Source organism: Aspergillus steynii, assembly GCF_002849105.1.
Source record: "Aspergillus steynii IBT 23096 chromosome Unknown P170scaffold_2, whole genome shotgun sequence".
In the NCBI taxonomy this organism is placed as follows: Eukaryota; Fungi; Ascomycota; class Eurotiomycetes; order Eurotiales; family Aspergillaceae; genus Aspergillus; species Aspergillus steynii.
In genome coordinates, this window is record NW_020194399.1 from 4,507,693 (window position 1) to 4,523,025 (window position 15,333).

A 15,333-nucleotide genomic window follows, 5' to 3' on the forward strand; every position below is an offset into this window, starting at 1 on the left:
AACAAACAAATCCAAACAATGGGAGATGTCAAATTCTAAGCATCGACTGGGCTTATTTTTCCTTCTTCTTTTTTGATACCTATTTTACAATTCAATGCCTCTTCGCCACCCCGTGTAGCAACCCACTATTACAGGTCCTTATATGCATATGCAGATGAAGTCGTTTCCCCGTTCGGATAATCAATGAGGGATCAATTGCCGGCATCCGTTCCACAAACATGAATCTCCAAACGCGCAAGAAAGAGATTGTCAACGCCGCCTGAATGCTGCCAGATAACAAGAAATCCAATGCCGCCAGGACAAATGAGAAGCAGATGCAAACATGTCGAATCCTGAATTAGGGTATACGCAATGTCAAAAAAACAAAATGAGAAATGAGATGGTCCGGCCAGTACAATTCGGCGTAAGGGAAATTTGAAGTGAGAGGAGGGGGCAGCAGCACGGTAGAAAGAAACGAAACAAACAAACAAAAAGACGGGACATGACGCAAATAAAACGACAATAAGCTGAGAGAAACATGCTGTAAATCAAGCAGATGCGAAGGGATTCGACCTTTTAACTGGTCACCCGTTTAACCCACAAACCACTACCGCCACCGTAATTGTTGCGTTCATCTCGCTTCTTCCAGGCTCGGAAGAGTTTCAGGCCGATCTCGTGCTCTTCCCGTTTGATCTCGGCTAGTTCGTTGTTCAGACTGGAAACCGTCTTCTTGACTTCTTCCCTGGCAGCCATGTCGTAGGCGACAGAGCTTGGTTGAATGACCTGGGTCAGTTCGTGGATGATCGTGTTGATGTTGTTTCGGCGCCGGATAAGACTATCTTTCCTGGCTTCCAGAGATTCGATGCGACTCTCGGCCTGTTCTTCGGGCGAGAGTTCGGTGGGTGCGATGGACACGGCGTCCTCGTTGGAAGCCTGCGATGGAGTAGGTTTGCGGGAGGGCTTCTTCGAGGGCGCCACGGCGCTGGGGACCGGTCGTTTGCGAGACATGATCGAAGAGAAATTCTCCGTAGACTGCGACGCTGTATCAACACTGGTGCGGCGACTGGTTGTCGAACTGGATGCCTCGGTGGGCTCATAAGTAGTCACGCTGAAGCGGCTGCTAGGCTGAAAAGTGTCGTCATCGGTGGTGAGTTTCAGGTCAGCCAGTGATGCATCCAGATCGGACACTGGAAGATCCACACGTGGCGGAGCATGGCTGGTGGCACTGGTGCTGGTAGAAACAAGGTTCTCCCGACTGCTAGGCAGCCGAGTTCGAGAACTATGGGCGCTGGCACTCGTACTGGGCGCACGCCTATCCGCCGTCTCACCTCCCGTGATTGTCGTCACGACCGAAGGAACGATGCCATATGAAGAATAATCAAGCGAAGGCTTCGCATTATCTCGTAAGCGATCGTTGCTGGGGGAGATGCGCAGGCGGGAGGCCGACCTGGCTAGCGGCTTTTCTTGAATGGGCGCGACTATCGGTGATCGTCCACTAGGGCCCTTCCAAGGCTCACGCACAGCGGGCGGTAGTGAATTTTCCCCTTTGGAGAGTCGACCACGGACTTTTTTCGGCAGAAGCTGCTCCTTGCCTTTGCCGAAGATGCTGGTGGACTGAGACCCGGACGACTTGGGGTTGGCGGATATGTGCGTCTGGAAAGAAACACCACCTGGCGCTGCCTGCCCGGCTCTGCCATGATCGCTCATTGTCGGGTCACCAGAGAAGCTATCCCACATAGTGGCATTAGATCTCGAAGAGCTTCGGGAACCCGGCGGCAGTTGAGAATTTTCAGTATGTGACGACCCTCCTCGTTTGCTCAACACCGGCAAATGGCTGCTAAACTTGTAGTCCATGGGCGCACCACCAGCAGGCCCCTGCTTGGGTTCTTCGTCGATGGCTGAAACCTGGGAGCTGCTGCGACTGCGGGGCCCCGGGGTCGTCGAGGTTGGCGTGTCAGGAGGCGAGATGCCCGGACTGATGGTCAACGGCAAGCTGTATTGACTCTGGGCGAACGAACCCTGATCCTGCGGCGTTGACTGCGTCAAACTGATGGAACGCTGCCGCACGGGGTCCACGACGGTGTCTCGCGAATACACGGAGGAAGCAACTCGATGGCCCGACTCCGGCCGGCGTGCAGGGAAGGACGAGCCCGCAGTTTTGCTGAAAGAGGTTAGGGGGCATTCCTCATGCCATTCTTGATTGCGAGAACACGTACGGTGGTAAGGCGGGGAGGGTTTTGGATGAATAGTATCTATCGCCGCCCGGCATCCCCGACACCGAGGACATTGACTGGTAGACATCGTCGTTCAGGGTTTTGTTGACCAGCGTAGGATTCCCAATCACGGGTTTCCGAGACCGGTGGAACGACATTTTCCCCCACATCTTGAATCTACGGCGAGCCTCTGATCGAACGCTCCTTTGAGACTGGACAAACAATAGGAGTAAGTAATGTGGATTCCATGGGTCGGCTAGAAAGGAGACGGGGCGACAATCGACAAACGCACCTGGCTGGGATCGACCTGGACGAAAGTAAAAAAAAAATAAAAAAAGAAAAAAAGAAAAAGGAAAAAGGAAAAGGCAAAAAGATCGAGGGGTAGATTAAAAAGGGGAATTATTGAAAGAATGGATGAATCAAGATTAGAGATGAACGGATGATCCACATAGAAAAACCGTTGACATGCCTGCACGTCATTCACCAGCGAGACACAATTGGTCGGGAAGGCCAGACGAAGAATGTTCTTCGAGCAGACTGACAGGGAAAGAATGCGAAGTGAAGGTCTAGAGTGCAGGGAAGAAACAAAGAACGCGACGAGAGAGAGTGAGAGGGAAAGAGAGAGAGCGAGAGAGAAGGAAACAAGAGAAAAGAGAGGAAGAGAGAGGAAGCGCGAGAAAGGAAAGGGAACGTGCCGATGCGCCAACCCACCACCGGCCCCTCTTTTCGCAGGAATTAGAAATTAATATAACGAGTGTCAGTCGGAATCAAGCTCGTCGGGAGTCGGAGGGCGACAGCACATGCGCTCTCGGTTACTCGCAAATGCAATTAAGATGAAGGACCCTGTTTCGAGCTAACTTGGGTCCTCCCCCGAAACTAGTGACATGGTATTCGCATATGCCCCATCCTGGATCTTCTGTCCAGTCCTTGGGGGGTCTAGAGTGCCGACTAGACTCGAATGATTATTGGATCCATGCTCGACGCATCGTCCACTTGGAAAGAATCCAGAACTAAAAATAAACGCGACAAACAAACCGAAGAGGAAAAGGCACCCGCCTGGGTGCCTCATCCTTCAGGCTGCCACATCCCGGGGCACGTGCGGTAACCGTACCGAAACAATACCGACTCGATACGCTTATCACCTGCCATCCATTCGTAGCAACTTCGTCATCATCGCTGCTGCTTGCCAATTCAACCCCAACCTTCTTCGCCATGAGTTCTCCAGGTACTGTCTCCTGAATCGCAATCCAGCCATCTCACACACTCTCTCTAACTACTATCATTCATTTAGAATCCGCCGCTGAAACCGCTCCGCCCGCCGAGGTGTCAGTATCTACCTACCTAGCTTCTCAGCTCCCCCTCCCCCCAGCTTTAGCCCTGCCGGTCTAACAGCCACCGCAAAAAACAGGATGACAATAGCCACTCCTATCAACCTGATTTTGCTGTCTCTCTTCGTGGTCCTCGTCTACATGCAGCTCCGTCCCAAGAGCCCCGTCTCCCTGCCCCAGGGCCCTCCTCCCGTCGTCTTCCGCACCTTCACCCCAACCGCCCTCCTCCCGTTCAACGGTGTCAACGATCAGCCTGTTTATCTGGCGGTTCGCGGTCGCGTATTCGACGTGACGCCCGGCAGGAACTTCTACGGCCCGGTAAGTCAGCATCCAGCGGATAAGTTGGTCGCGAGGGGGGAACCGGTCTGGTCTGACCAGCTCTTCATCTGACCTCGACCCTTGCTTGATCGAAGGACCTCAGCCCAACCTCCCCCTCCCCCTCACGCGACTTCTTTCCGTGCCGTTTCACCCTATCCTGTTCAGATGAAACAAAATCAGCTAATGACATTGTTCTGGGTGACGTAGGGCGGACCGTACGAGAACTTCGCTGGTCGCGACGCATCCCGTGGACTGGCTCACCAGAGCTTCGATGAGGAGATGCTCACTAAGGATCTGATGGGTCCTCTGGATGACCTGAAGGATCTGGACGAGGAGCAGCTGGAGAACTTGCAGTCTTGGGAAGAGCGGTTCCTCGAGAAGTACCTGGTGGTGGGTAAATTGGTTGCCGAGGGGCATCCCGAGGCCCCGAAGTCATGAGTTTGTAAGGTACTCTCGTGAGATTACGGATTGCTCTGAGATACCACGCTGGAATCTTGAGTGATATGATTTTGGTTGAAAGATGAGTCAGGAACGTCGATATGGATCTTGAGTTGAATTGCGGCGATGCATTATGTTCATAAAAGCGATGTTTGGTGATTATCTCGGCGATCATAGGTCCAATCCAAAGGTCTATTTTTGGACTTCCTGGTCATGGATATCTGTTATTATTGAAAATGCTACTGTTACACAAGGAAGTGAAAAGGAAATTGCGTTCATATTAAATATACAAAAGATAACAAGAAGACAAAGCGGCCAGTCGTCAGATCATGATACTTTTGTATCGATGTAAACTCAAGCATATTCCATCCGGGCAAGATATTACGCCTCTTCGCAACAAATAAAAAGTAAAACCAACGCAACTGTCTGAATCATAAGAGTCATGACAAATTATATCTTCCAAATTTCATCAAGGTGAGATATCACGTTGACCAAGTACCTTAAAGCTCGGACCGTTCGGAGTTGATCTCCTCGGTGGCTTCGGATAGCTTGTCCTTGGCCTTCTCAGCGGCCTCCTGGCCTTGAGCCCGACCGCTGGACGCTCCGATCTTGATCTGGTCCAGAACCCAGTTGGTGGCTTCCTGCAGCTTGGCGTAAATGGTGCCCTGAGGGCTGGAGGTTCCATACTTGAAGTACTCTGCGTGGCGACGGGCCGCAGCACGCAATTCATTGATATTGGAGCCCTGGTATACGGGAATGCCATATGAGTCAAGATATGCCTTCAAGTCGGAGTGAGTCCAGGTGTCAAAGGACGTGTCCTTGGCAGCATCGGTGGCCTGTGCCATGTAGGATGTGGCGGATGCCCAGTTAGCGCCGCCGGCCTTTGAGGCTTTGGCGTATGTGTCCTGAGCATGCTTCACAAGCTCATCACGAGTGACGTCCGCACGTTGGGCGGCTTTGTCATTCATGGAGGACAGATATTTCCTGGCATTCCGTTAGTTAAAGTTTTAAGGTTTTGTCAAATTGGACTTACTTCAAATTCTCGGTAGTCCAGGTATCAAATGTCCAGGCATTATAGCCGGTAGCCGCCTTGTGCTTATGAAGTCTGACCTTTGCAAGGAGCTCGTCACGCTTGTTACTTTGGGGCACAGGAATGCCTCGCGCATCCAAGAAGCCCTTCAGACGAGAGTTAGACCAGGCATCCACTGCGGTGTCAAATGCCTCCTCCTTCCTGAGTTCGGCATCGTCAGTTGCTTGAGCATATTCATTGCCGGCCTTGGTAGTTGCGGCTCCAAAGAGGTCCGAGGCCGAAGAAGAAACAGTGGCAGAAGCGGCAGATGCCTGGCTGACAAGCAGGGCACGGTGCTTTCTGGCAAGAGCAATGAGCTCATTGCGCCTGGAGCCCTGAGGCACCTTAACGTCATTCTCATCGAGGAATTTCTTCAATTCAGAATCCGACCAAGCCTGGAACAAAGCTTCACTCAAGGTAGCTTGGGCAGCTTCGGCGGAGGCAGCAGCAGAGGCAGCAATGCTGCGTGCACGCAAGCTGGCTAGTCTAGCATTGCGACGGACCGATGCAACAAGTCTATCACGAGTGGTGGGCTGGGGCGCCGGCCAGCCGCGCTCGTCAAGCCAGCTTTTCAGGTCGGATTCGGTCCATTGTTCGTACAGCCAGTTACCAGGGTAGTGAGCCGCCTCGCCAAGTTTGTTCGCCACAGTCTCGTAGTTCTCACGAGCAGTTTGCAGGAGGACGTCGCGCTGGCGGGGTTGAGGGCAAGGGATGCCATGTCGGTCAAGGAACGCCTTAATTTGAGAGTCCGACCAACTGTTTTCAGAGTCAGCTAGATCTAGTAATAGCAGACGTAGGGCCATGCATATACTGACGTATCAAAGATCCATTCTCTAGTGTTATGCCACTGATCAGCGGTCTGGTCGACCACATGTCCCATGGGCTTTTGCACCTTGGTTTCCCAGTTGGTCTTGACCAAAGATTCGAGGTCCCTACGGTCGGCAGGCGACGGATAGGGAATGTCTATGAGATCGAATTGGTTAGGGCTGTCATTGGAAGTATCTTGAGTAAAACTTACCGTGATCGGAGAGCCATCGCTCTAATTCAGTTTCGTGCCACTTGTTGTATACTGCAGTTGGCACATTTAGCATTTCGTGTATAGATAATCCACGCAGGCTCATGACGTACCGGCTTTACTGAACCAACTGGAGGCCCCAACAGCCTCAACGGTCGTCAGGGCGAAGACCAGACAGGTGGCCAAGTGAAATTTCATCCCGGCTAGTGCTTGCAGCTAAACAAATTCGAATTAATTATGTTGTGTTCTTAAGCAGACTGCGAGGCTCATGTCAGTGATATCTGATTGTAGTATAGCTCCACCACAGATGCAGCGAGTAACAGGTAGCTCGCTCGCGCTCTTCTCAACTTACATCGGGGTAATTGATTTCATGGACAGTAGATACACAGTGCAAAAGGTGTCAAGCTGAGGGTGGCACAATATATATTATGCCAGGTTTCGCAGCCAGCAGAGGCGGAAAAGTCACTGGCGAGATATGATCGCCGAGTGACGTAGTTCTGGGCTGTTGTGGCATCGCGAACAGCGGTCGCTGGCGTCATCGATTGGGCGGACCTTGGTTGGGAGGGATGCCATTCGACATGTCCTCCACCACGAGGTTCCATGTCATCACTGCCCACCACACAATACAAAGCCGTCTTGGCGATGCATGGATCTCTGCAGCTGGGTCGAGATGCGCCAGACCGAAGAAAGTCGAAGATCAGAGTTCCAAACGCCGCGAGAAAACGACTAGAGGAGGCACAGAGCGCTAGCCTCTTCGGGCCTAGCGCAACGCCTGCCCCATTGGGAAATGCGGAGACCTCAGGTTCTCCAAGGCGGTCTTCCCCTTGACTTCCTTGTTGTTCTCGATGCTATCCGTATCCTGCCCTTGCTATATCACTGTCGAGGCCGAGTAGTTTGATCGGGTCCGAACCGAGTCCCTGATTTGTCCTCCCCTTGGACCGAGGGGTTTGCTTCGGCTTGTCAGTTGAACAAGTCATCTCCTACCTGATTTGTTCCAAACACGTGCGGTAGAAAGCATCTTAACTGGTCGTCTCTTCCGAGGAACTCTCGCCATCCCTCATTTCCCTCCCAGCGATCACAACTTCGTCGATAGAATCATCTCATCTCCTCCTGTCGTGCCAGAATTTCCCCCAGGCAGCCTTCACTATGGATTCCGGGAATGCTCAATGCAAGGACTTGGAGTCTCCTGAATATAAGAACTTCGTCTTATCGCTGTACGAAGCGTCTCCTGGCTGGCTAGGTAGCTGGCTGTTAGTAAACCACGTCCATGCTAAATGTGAAGCAGACTGATCGTGCTGGGGATTCTCCTCTCCTATCTCCCCCAACACTACCGCATTATCTCCCTCAAGACCTCCTACGGCATCTCCCCGTACTTTGTCCTTCTAGGAACGACCTCCAGCTCGTCAGCGCTGGCCAACGTCTTGTCCCAGCAAAAGAGCTTACAAGATGCCTCCTGCTGTAGCAGCATTAGCGGGTTCGCTTGCTTCGCCGGTCTTCTTGGTGTTCTACAGATCGCAACGCAATGTTTCTGCTTCTTTACAATGTACGTTCAGCTCTCTTGCTCCGTTTCCCCTGCTCTTACTTATGCGACCCTCTTTCCACCGCCACAGCCTCTCCCTCTTCGTCGCCTACTTCCCCCGCATCAGCTCCTCCGAAGCCAAAGATAGCCCGTCCTATCGAACCGCTCTGGTTGTCGGCGCCACTTGCATCGTCCACGCCGTGGCCGTGTTGATCGTCACCGTCGTTGTCGGCGTCAAACGGCCGTCCGCGCTCCAGGACTGGTCCAACTTCTGCGGTATTCTCGCCGCCATCCTCTCCTCTATTCAATACTTCCCGCAGATCTACACCACCTTGAAGCTCCGCTGCGTCGGCAGCCTGAGTATCCCTATGATGTGCATCCAGACGCCCGGGAGCCTCGTCTGGGCCGGTAGTCTGGCGGCGCGATACGGGCTGAAGGGCTGGAGCACCTGGGGCGTGTTGGTCGTCACTGCCTGTCTGCAGGGCACGCTCTTGGCCTTGGGCGTCTTCTTCGAGTACCTCGGTCCTGACCGCGGCCATCCTCACCAGCACGACAAAGATGCAGAAAACGAGGGGTCGATTGATGACGAGTCCCAGGATCCGTCTGAGCAGACGCCGCTCCTTCAGTAAATTATTTCCATTCGGCGTTTATATACTACCGCGACGTAGCGTGCGTGAAGGTGTCTGGTTGTCTCGTCTGGACGATTTATTTCCTTCTGGGGCGCGTGGAGTTTCCCGTCTTTCTTTCTGCCTGTCTTATTTATTTGCAGACTTATGGGCCATATCTGCGCATATTCAGAGTAAAAAAAAAAAGTGTCCTTGTTTGCCTTGATCAGGGATCTGGTACGGATTGGATGATATATGTATCCTAGGATGCTGCTGGCACAGCCCACTTATCGATCGAGGAAAACAGGCTGTAGTATAAGATACTAGAGGCAATAGAGCTGGTTCACTCCCCTCTTTGATAACAGAGCATATCATATTATCTATGAAGTATAATAAAGCGCAGAGAAGAAATCGAAGGAATCAACAATAAGACGAATACGACAACCTCTCACGGGGTCAAACATCGGGAAAAGGTAAACACCACGACCTCTGGTTCTCATTATTTTCGTTAAAAAGATCTAACTGGCACGTGCCACGACATGGCAAGACATGTGCATGTTCTCCGTCTTATTCAAGCCAACGAGTCATCATGACTCGCTCCACCACTTGGCTCGGTGCTCAATCCAATCCACCTCCTCATCCTGTTCGATCCGGCACTATCTTGTCCAATTTCAACATCTTCAGTTCGCGGTATTTACGAGGAAGAGTAGACGAGACGGAAGACGTCGTTCAGGACGAAGTAGCTGCCCTGTCCGTCGGGAAGGAGCTGGAAGGTCTGGGAGTAGTTCATGGGCTTCTGCTCCTCGTCGACCTGTTGGAGTGGGAAGAATCAGATTAGCTATGCTGTAGTTTGATTGCGCACAGAGAATGAACACGGCGCGAGAAGCTGGGACATGAGAGAGCGGTGGGGAACGTACCAAGAGAGCACCGGTAACCATGACCAGGATACCGCCCTGCTCGTTCGAGGGCTGAGCATCGAAGGTGGCGATCTGGTGCTGGACCTTCTGGAAGGGAAGAGACTGAAGTGTGCGCGTTAGCGTCAAGCTCCTGTTCTGGCGTCTCGTCTCATCCCGTCGAATGGATAGACGTTCACCGCGGAGAACAAAGTACTAACAGTCAACTTCTCAAGAATGTTGGCAACACCCTGAGTGGAAGAGGTCTCGAAGGTGAGCATAGAATGGTCGCGCTATTATAATCCAAAAAACATGGCGGTCAGTAACTGTCTAGGGCGAGTTGAGTTGCTGGTCGGGACTGGATGAATCATACGTAGAGGCCGGCGAGAGTCTGGCGGTTCGAGTCGAACGTCTGGTAGTAGAACTGCACGAACTGCTCTGTAGATGGAAGGATTCGTTAGGGTCATCTTATTTGATTATTCTCGCGTTGGCTGGTGCTTGGTTGAGGGAGAGCTTCGTGTTCGTCGGGCTGCGAGAGATCATAGTTGCGATCCGACCCGATCGCATGGTGATTTCGATAACACGGAGAGGATCCAGAAGATGATAAGGACCACTTACGAGCGATTGCGGTGAAGTCTACAGAGATATAATGTTAGCTTTCTTCTCTTGGTCGGGATGTTGACTGGTGCGCCGAGTTCCGGTGCTGCTGGAGGGGCTGAAACCCCGGATGAGGGGCAGGGGACAGGGAGGACCGGGGAGAGAGAGGGAGGGGGGCAGCAAGAGGACGATCCAGGCGCATGAACTACTTACCGGCCATTTTGACGGAGTGGGAGGACACGAGAACGTGGGAGTTAGAGAGATGGGGAGATGAACAGGAGGCAGAGAGGAGAGACAGGAAGGAGTTGACATCAACATGCGAAGAAGTATTTCGCGAGATAAATTACTTACATTGTGGGGCCGCCCGCCCGGTCGTGGTTGGGCCGGAATCTGCCTGGTCTGCCAGGCATCAACCGGAGATCCTGTACTCTTTACATACTAGACAAGACTATCCTGTCGAAGGCTGCGCTGGATTCTACACGTTCCGAAGCAAAAAATGAACTATCCTATCCGTTCCTATCCTTTCATATCCTATACACAGGCCCAATGTCATTCGTATCCAGGCATCACCGTCACTCCGAATCAGAGTCCGCAAACATGTCCTCGGCTTTGGGCCGCGGCTTGCGAACCGGAGGCTGCGGCTCTGCTGGTGCTGGAGGCTCTGGTTGACTCTCCGGCGGTTGCTCGGTCGCATCGCCTCCTTCGGTCGGGGGTTCATCTTCGTCCATGGGTTCGCCGTCTGCGTCTTCCAAGTCACTATCCTCCATCGGCTCCCCGTCGATATCGCTCATCGATTCAACATCTATAGCTGCAGGACCATCGCGAGGATTGACCTTCGGCTGATTTCGATCAGTATCGGACGGTCGAGATGGGTCAAATCGCTCAGCCGTAGAGTCCTCGTCCACAGTCTTCCACCGATTCTTGCTCTTGGAGAATGCAGCGGCAGCCCGTTCCGCCTCTGCCTTCTCTTGCTCCTCCCGGAGCTCCTCTGTGGTAAGCGGTGGTTTCTCGAAGACCTGGAAGAATCGTTCCTGGCTCGACTGTGGGAAAACACACCATCCCTCCCAGAGATGTAGCAGGGTGCCGACGCTCCGTTTCCATTTTTCGGCTCTCAATCGACCCCAGCTTAGATCCTTCTCAAGCCGGCCAAGATGCTCGAAGACTTCATGTGCCTTCAAGGCCGACTCAAAAAGCTGCCGATACCGCCATGCATGCCGCACGCCACTGGTGGCAGATGATGAGAGAATGTCGGAGATAAGGAAGAGACCAACGAGCTTAGCGGAGGATGTGTCCAAAGCTCCCTTGGAAGGTGCACGAGCTTCATCGGCTGTATTGCCTGAAGGGTTATCTCCTGTCGGCTCATCGCCCCGAGCAAGGCGCTTCTCCTCTTCGCGGTAGGGGTTTGCTCCGCTGTAAGCAAAGGGGGTGATGATGTTCGAGACAATCATTTCCACCACTTCGTCGGCACCCGCTCCCGCATGTTCGATGGCAAAAGCCGTAACCCGCGCCACGTCACCTTTTCGTAGCTTTGCATGAGTCGTAGGAAGTCGAGCTAGAAGGTGGGCTAACTTGGCCTTCTGAAGAGGGTTCATGTAGCCCAATCCTTCATTGCTTGTACTCAGCCCGTCAGCCGGTGGCCGTTTTTCATCCTCCACATCAGACATCTCATCCTCCGAGGAGTCGTAGTCCTCGTCGGAAACAAAATCCTCAATGCGCGTGACGTATTCATATTTGAGATGTGTTTCCGGAGGCACCCAACTCGCGTTGCCCTCGAATATTAAAGACGAACTCTGGGGCCTGCCTCGCCGAGTTCCCTTGTGACGTCCGTTGGTAAGGACCTCCCATAGCTTCCACCGGTAGTAAACACCGCCAGCACTCCTGGCATCCCAAAGCCAAGCCCATCGGATGTCCTTTTGAACGTCCGGTCTGGTCATGAGAAGAGCCTCGAATTCGGGGCCATAGTCCAAAAGGTTTTCCAGGGTCTTATGGATCAGCCGAAGTTGCTTTAGATCGGATGGCGCTTTCACTTCGACCTGTGTGGCTCCACTTCTCCCCTGCGTAGGCCCATACGAGGCCGGAGGTGCAAATCCTCCCCGATGACCCGGAGGCGGAGCTCGATTCAATCGTCCGCCGACTTCCGGAGCGATAGATTTGGCGCCAAATGGAAGGGAGGCTGTGGATGATAGACCGACGTTGACAGGTAACGTCGCGCCGATGGCAGCAGAGGAAAGATGCCTGGAAATCGATAGGTAGTAACCCCAACCAAGATATTTGTTTTGTAGCGCGCTGACGGTGCTGTCTATATCCGAGGCGGCGGTTTCATTGGCAAGGGTCACAATTGCAGCCACGGATTTGCGGTCGGAGGGCTGGCCGGAGGGTCGGAGCACCTTCACGTTATCAACACCCAAGACCGACGGTATGAGCGACTTGATCACGGACGGAGAGGTTCCAGGAGGTAATGATGCCAGGTATAACGTAGGTTTCGCCGCAGCTCGTTCAGCCTCCTTCGTATCGCCGGCGCCCTCGTGTTCGTCGTCCGACGTGCGGAAGGCCGACGCGGCCGACGACGAGACCGTATTCTCAAATCCAAGCACTCCCTGCCCAGAATCTCGATTGCGATTCAGCGGCTGAAATCCCTCGTGGTTACGTTTCCGCGACAGCGACGGAGGCGGCGGTCCCAACGTGCCGGGGCCGCTCATGCGCGGGCCCGAGTTGACGAAATGTCGCTTTGCCGGACCTCCTGCGAATCCCGGAGCTCTGTTCCCAAAGCGATTCAGTCGTCCGTCGGCCGGCGGGCGGTCGTGTGCGGGAGCGTCATCCTCGAACGACTTGACGAAGTCTTCGTAGACCGCAGCGGTTTCAGCTCGTTCTCGGGCACGCTTGGCTTCGGCTTCGGCTTTCTGGCGCTCGAATAGCGATTTTTTGGGGAGGGCGGAGAGTTTCGCGGAGACGTCGGGAAACCCCTTAGCTTTCGGGTCGTCCGACATGGTGACAGGGCTGCAGAAGCAGCGGTTAGCTTGAGGGGAGAGAAAGTCCGCGAACAACAGCGGCGGGAGGAAACGAGGGTGGACTTCTTATTGCGTTGGAAGGCGGAGGCGGAGATGGGTGCTGCCTCAGGCCGCCAGCGAGGCTGCCGTCTACTTCTAGTTACCCTGACGGAGGAACTCCCTCTCTCTCCCCACGATCCATCCACACGGATTCACCACATCCATCTCGTTTACCTGAAGACCATAGCAGATTAAATCCGACCGAGTGGCTGGTCATGGCGACTACTCAGGTGCAAACTCTACTACGCTTCTTGTCTCAGGACGCCAAAATCCCATTGGCAACCGCTATGAGCAAAGTCATGGCGCTACAGAAGTCAGGCCTCACAACGTATGGACTGATGCAGATTGTCAAGGCTCGTCCGAGACATGTACTAACTAGCTCACCCACAGCGCCGAGCAAATCTCCAAGGCAGAGTTCAAGACACTCCAAGACATATTCAAGGACGACAAGCTAGCGAAGCAGGCATTCAATTCCGCAAAGCGAGTATCCAAAAAGCGCGCAGCTCCAACTGAGGGCGCATCATCACCCCAGAAGAAGACGAAAGGTCCAGTTAAAAAAGAAGAAACCGTTCCATTTGAAACGGAGCGCCTGCTGTCCCTTCCGATGTCGTCGGCAGCCGATAATGAGCTGTCGAATGTTGTCATACTCACCAACAGAGCTCCTCTGGTACTTGCCTTTGCCGTTAGTGTTTTGAGACATACAATGCCTGAACAACCTGTTTCTAGCAGGTTGAGCCTAGCCCAGGCGGTGGTCAGTGCGAATAGTCGCTCAAAGGCCGTCAGCATAGGTATTACAAGTGGAGATTCTGCTGAGCAAGAAGGCTGGGGTGAAGGACAGCCAGTGATCAAAATACTAGGCAGAGAAATAAAGGTCTTGAAAAGATGGGATTACAACCCCAGAGAAGGCCAACCCCCAGAGGAGGATTGCACAAGCAAAGATGCAACGTTGCCAGGTAATCCAGATGAAGTCTTCGGACAATATACCTCCGATGAGTCGGAAGCTACGCCACCGTTATGGGGTATCGACCTTGAAGCCTTGCGAGGTACGCAAAATAGTACTTCTCAATCCCCCGAAACTAAGAGCGCTCTCCCTATCTTCACCCCCAATTCTGCACGGTCTTATCTATACCGATCGTTCACAGTGGCCCGCGATCAAAACACTGAGGGAAAGGGCAAGTCCGAGCAAAAAAGCAAGTCTGAGATAGAAGGCGAGAAAGAGGAATGCTTGGGACATCTCTTACGCAGCATTGACATGGTCTGCCGGTCCTGGGCCCCTTTCCTCGACAAGGACGATCTAGATCGGCGAGCATGGGCTTGGTATTTACACGTCAGACCTCCAGTCCAAGGTGGAGTCGGGGGTTGGGGGGAGAAAGGGCTGGTGAGGTTGTCCGACATCCTGGCTCTGAGAAGGCAACCATGAATGTCGTCAACGGGGTTAATTTATTCGCAATCAAAAGATCCTAAACGGGTCAGATCAGAATTCGGCAGTGTCAGGGGGACTTGTGGCTCCCCAGAGCTAACCCATTAGGTTAGCTTCAACGTAAAGTTGACGGCGGTACTCCGTAGAGGCCAACTTTTTTTCAGCAGTCCAGGACACCTGAATCAATTGATGGCTCAGAAAGAGCAGCTATGTGGGTCGATAGATCTCGTAATCTAAGGCTGAAGAGGTGACAGGTTTGACCGAACGTTCGATGGGTTGTTCAGTTGGCTTGTAGAGATAACTTTCCACGGAATATGATCGAGGCCGATTCTCGAACAATTCGCAGGTCTGGTTGAAAAATCCAGTTCAGTCAACACCATAAACTATTCCCTGAGCCGATGCATGTTCGGAGTCTGGACCATTATAGTTTGGCTGCACAATTGCAAAAATTGCATCAATAGTGGTTAAGAGGAATATCTCAACAACGGATAACCAAGCATAGTCAAATCAGCGGTGGACCTCAGAGGCTAGTTGCGTACCATGAACTGACCTCCACCGACAGAGTTCCTGACTACAGTGACCGTTAATCAGCGATTCTCATTGTCTAGAACCGTGAGAAGGGCGGCGATCGATCCGAGGAACCGGGCAGGTTCCGCCTTCGGTACCGACTGAGCCAACTTTCTTCTGCATTGCCGGAGAGATGTTGATCTTCGCTGGCAATCCTAGTACTCCATAAACATGCGCAACACCGCCGAACAGTCCGAACACTCATAACTATGCCGCACACACAGGCCGACTGATTGCCACCCACGGTATCAATAAACAAGCTGAACCGAGTCACGCTCTGCGAAAACAGGCTGACGGGGGTTCTCATAACATTCCGGACGTACGT

General features: G+C 53.0%; 8 protein-coding genes across 8 annotated transcripts; 4 read left to right on the forward strand and 4 right to left on the reverse strand.

The window, feature by feature from the left end:
* Positions 1-181: 181 nt before the first annotated feature.
* P170DRAFT_119378 (uncharacterized protein) lies at positions 182-2,577 on the reverse strand. Its single transcript, XM_024842353.1, has 3 exons — positions 2,485-2,577; positions 2,196-2,404; positions 182-2,140 (listed from the first exon to the last, which is right to left on the reverse strand). Exons 2-3 carry the CDS (start codon positions 2,360-2,362, stop codon positions 556-558), a joined length of 1,752 nt encoding a protein of 583 aa, XP_024708272.1. The 5' UTR covers positions 2,363-2,404; positions 2,485-2,577; the 3' UTR covers positions 182-555.
* P170DRAFT_434694 (uncharacterized protein) lies at positions 2,346-3,050 on the forward strand. The gene is made up of 2 exons (XM_024848770.1): positions 2,346-2,404; positions 2,662-3,050. The coding sequence occupies exon 2, from the start codon at positions 2,714-2,716 to the stop codon at positions 2,936-2,938; it is 225 nt and encodes a 74-aa protein (XP_024708273.1). The 5' UTR covers positions 2,346-2,404; positions 2,662-2,713; the 3' UTR covers positions 2,939-3,050.
* A 349-nt stretch (positions 3,051-3,399) lies between these two features.
* On the forward strand, positions 3,400-4,562 carry P170DRAFT_434696 (cytochrome b5-like heme/steroid binding domain-containing protein). The gene is made up of 4 exons (XM_024848771.1): positions 3,400-3,417; positions 3,484-3,517; positions 3,601-3,838; positions 4,046-4,562. Exons 3-4 carry the CDS (start codon positions 3,602-3,604, stop codon positions 4,274-4,276), a joined length of 468 nt encoding a protein of 155 aa, XP_024708274.1. The 5' UTR covers positions 3,400-3,417; positions 3,484-3,517; position 3,601; the 3' UTR covers positions 4,277-4,562.
* On the reverse strand, positions 4,379-6,742 carry ish1 (double-strand break repair enhancer MSC1). Its single transcript, XM_024842354.1, has 5 exons — positions 6,474-6,742; positions 6,364-6,414; positions 6,161-6,308; positions 5,310-6,101; positions 4,379-5,260 (listed from the first exon to the last, which is right to left on the reverse strand). Exons 1-5 carry the CDS (start codon positions 6,556-6,558, stop codon positions 4,777-4,779), a joined length of 1,560 nt encoding a protein of 519 aa, XP_024708275.1. The 5' UTR covers positions 6,559-6,742; the 3' UTR covers positions 4,379-4,776.
* Positions 6,743-7,203: 461 nt separating this feature from the next.
* P170DRAFT_507695 (PQ-loop repeat-containing protein) lies at positions 7,204-8,789 on the forward strand. The gene is made up of 3 exons (XM_024854505.1): positions 7,204-7,574; positions 7,646-7,903; positions 7,971-8,789. The coding sequence occupies exons 1-3, from the start codon at positions 7,507-7,509 to the stop codon at positions 8,506-8,508; spliced, it is 864 nt and encodes a 287-aa protein (XP_024708276.1). The 5' UTR covers positions 7,204-7,506; the 3' UTR covers positions 8,509-8,789.
* A 175-nt stretch (positions 8,790-8,964) lies between these two features.
* P170DRAFT_434700 (nuclear transport factor 2 family protein) lies at positions 8,965-10,290 on the reverse strand. The gene is made up of 6 exons (XM_024848772.1): positions 10,188-10,290; positions 9,996-10,013; positions 9,751-9,815; positions 9,599-9,670; positions 9,402-9,503; positions 8,965-9,295 (listed from the first exon to the last, which is right to left on the reverse strand). The coding sequence occupies exons 1-6, from the start codon at positions 10,192-10,194 to the stop codon at positions 9,179-9,181; spliced, it is 381 nt and encodes a 126-aa protein (XP_024708277.1). The 5' UTR covers positions 10,195-10,290; the 3' UTR covers positions 8,965-9,178.
* A 139-nt stretch (positions 10,291-10,429) lies between these two features.
* On the reverse strand, positions 10,430-13,021 carry P170DRAFT_434701 (SWAP/Surp domain-containing protein). Its single transcript, XM_024848773.1, has one exon. The coding sequence runs from the start codon at positions 12,959-12,961 to the stop codon at positions 10,547-10,549; it is 2,415 nt and encodes an 804-aa protein (XP_024708278.1). The 5' UTR covers positions 12,962-13,021; the 3' UTR covers positions 10,430-10,546.
* A 145-nt stretch (positions 13,022-13,166) lies between these two features.
* On the forward strand, positions 13,167-14,778 carry P170DRAFT_379305 (uncharacterized protein). The gene is made up of 2 exons (XM_024845479.1): positions 13,167-13,349; positions 13,412-14,778. The coding sequence occupies exons 1-2, from the start codon at positions 13,237-13,239 to the stop codon at positions 14,439-14,441; spliced, it is 1,143 nt and encodes a 380-aa protein (XP_024708279.1). The 5' UTR covers positions 13,167-13,236; the 3' UTR covers positions 14,442-14,778.
* Positions 14,779-15,333: the final 555 nt, after the last annotated feature.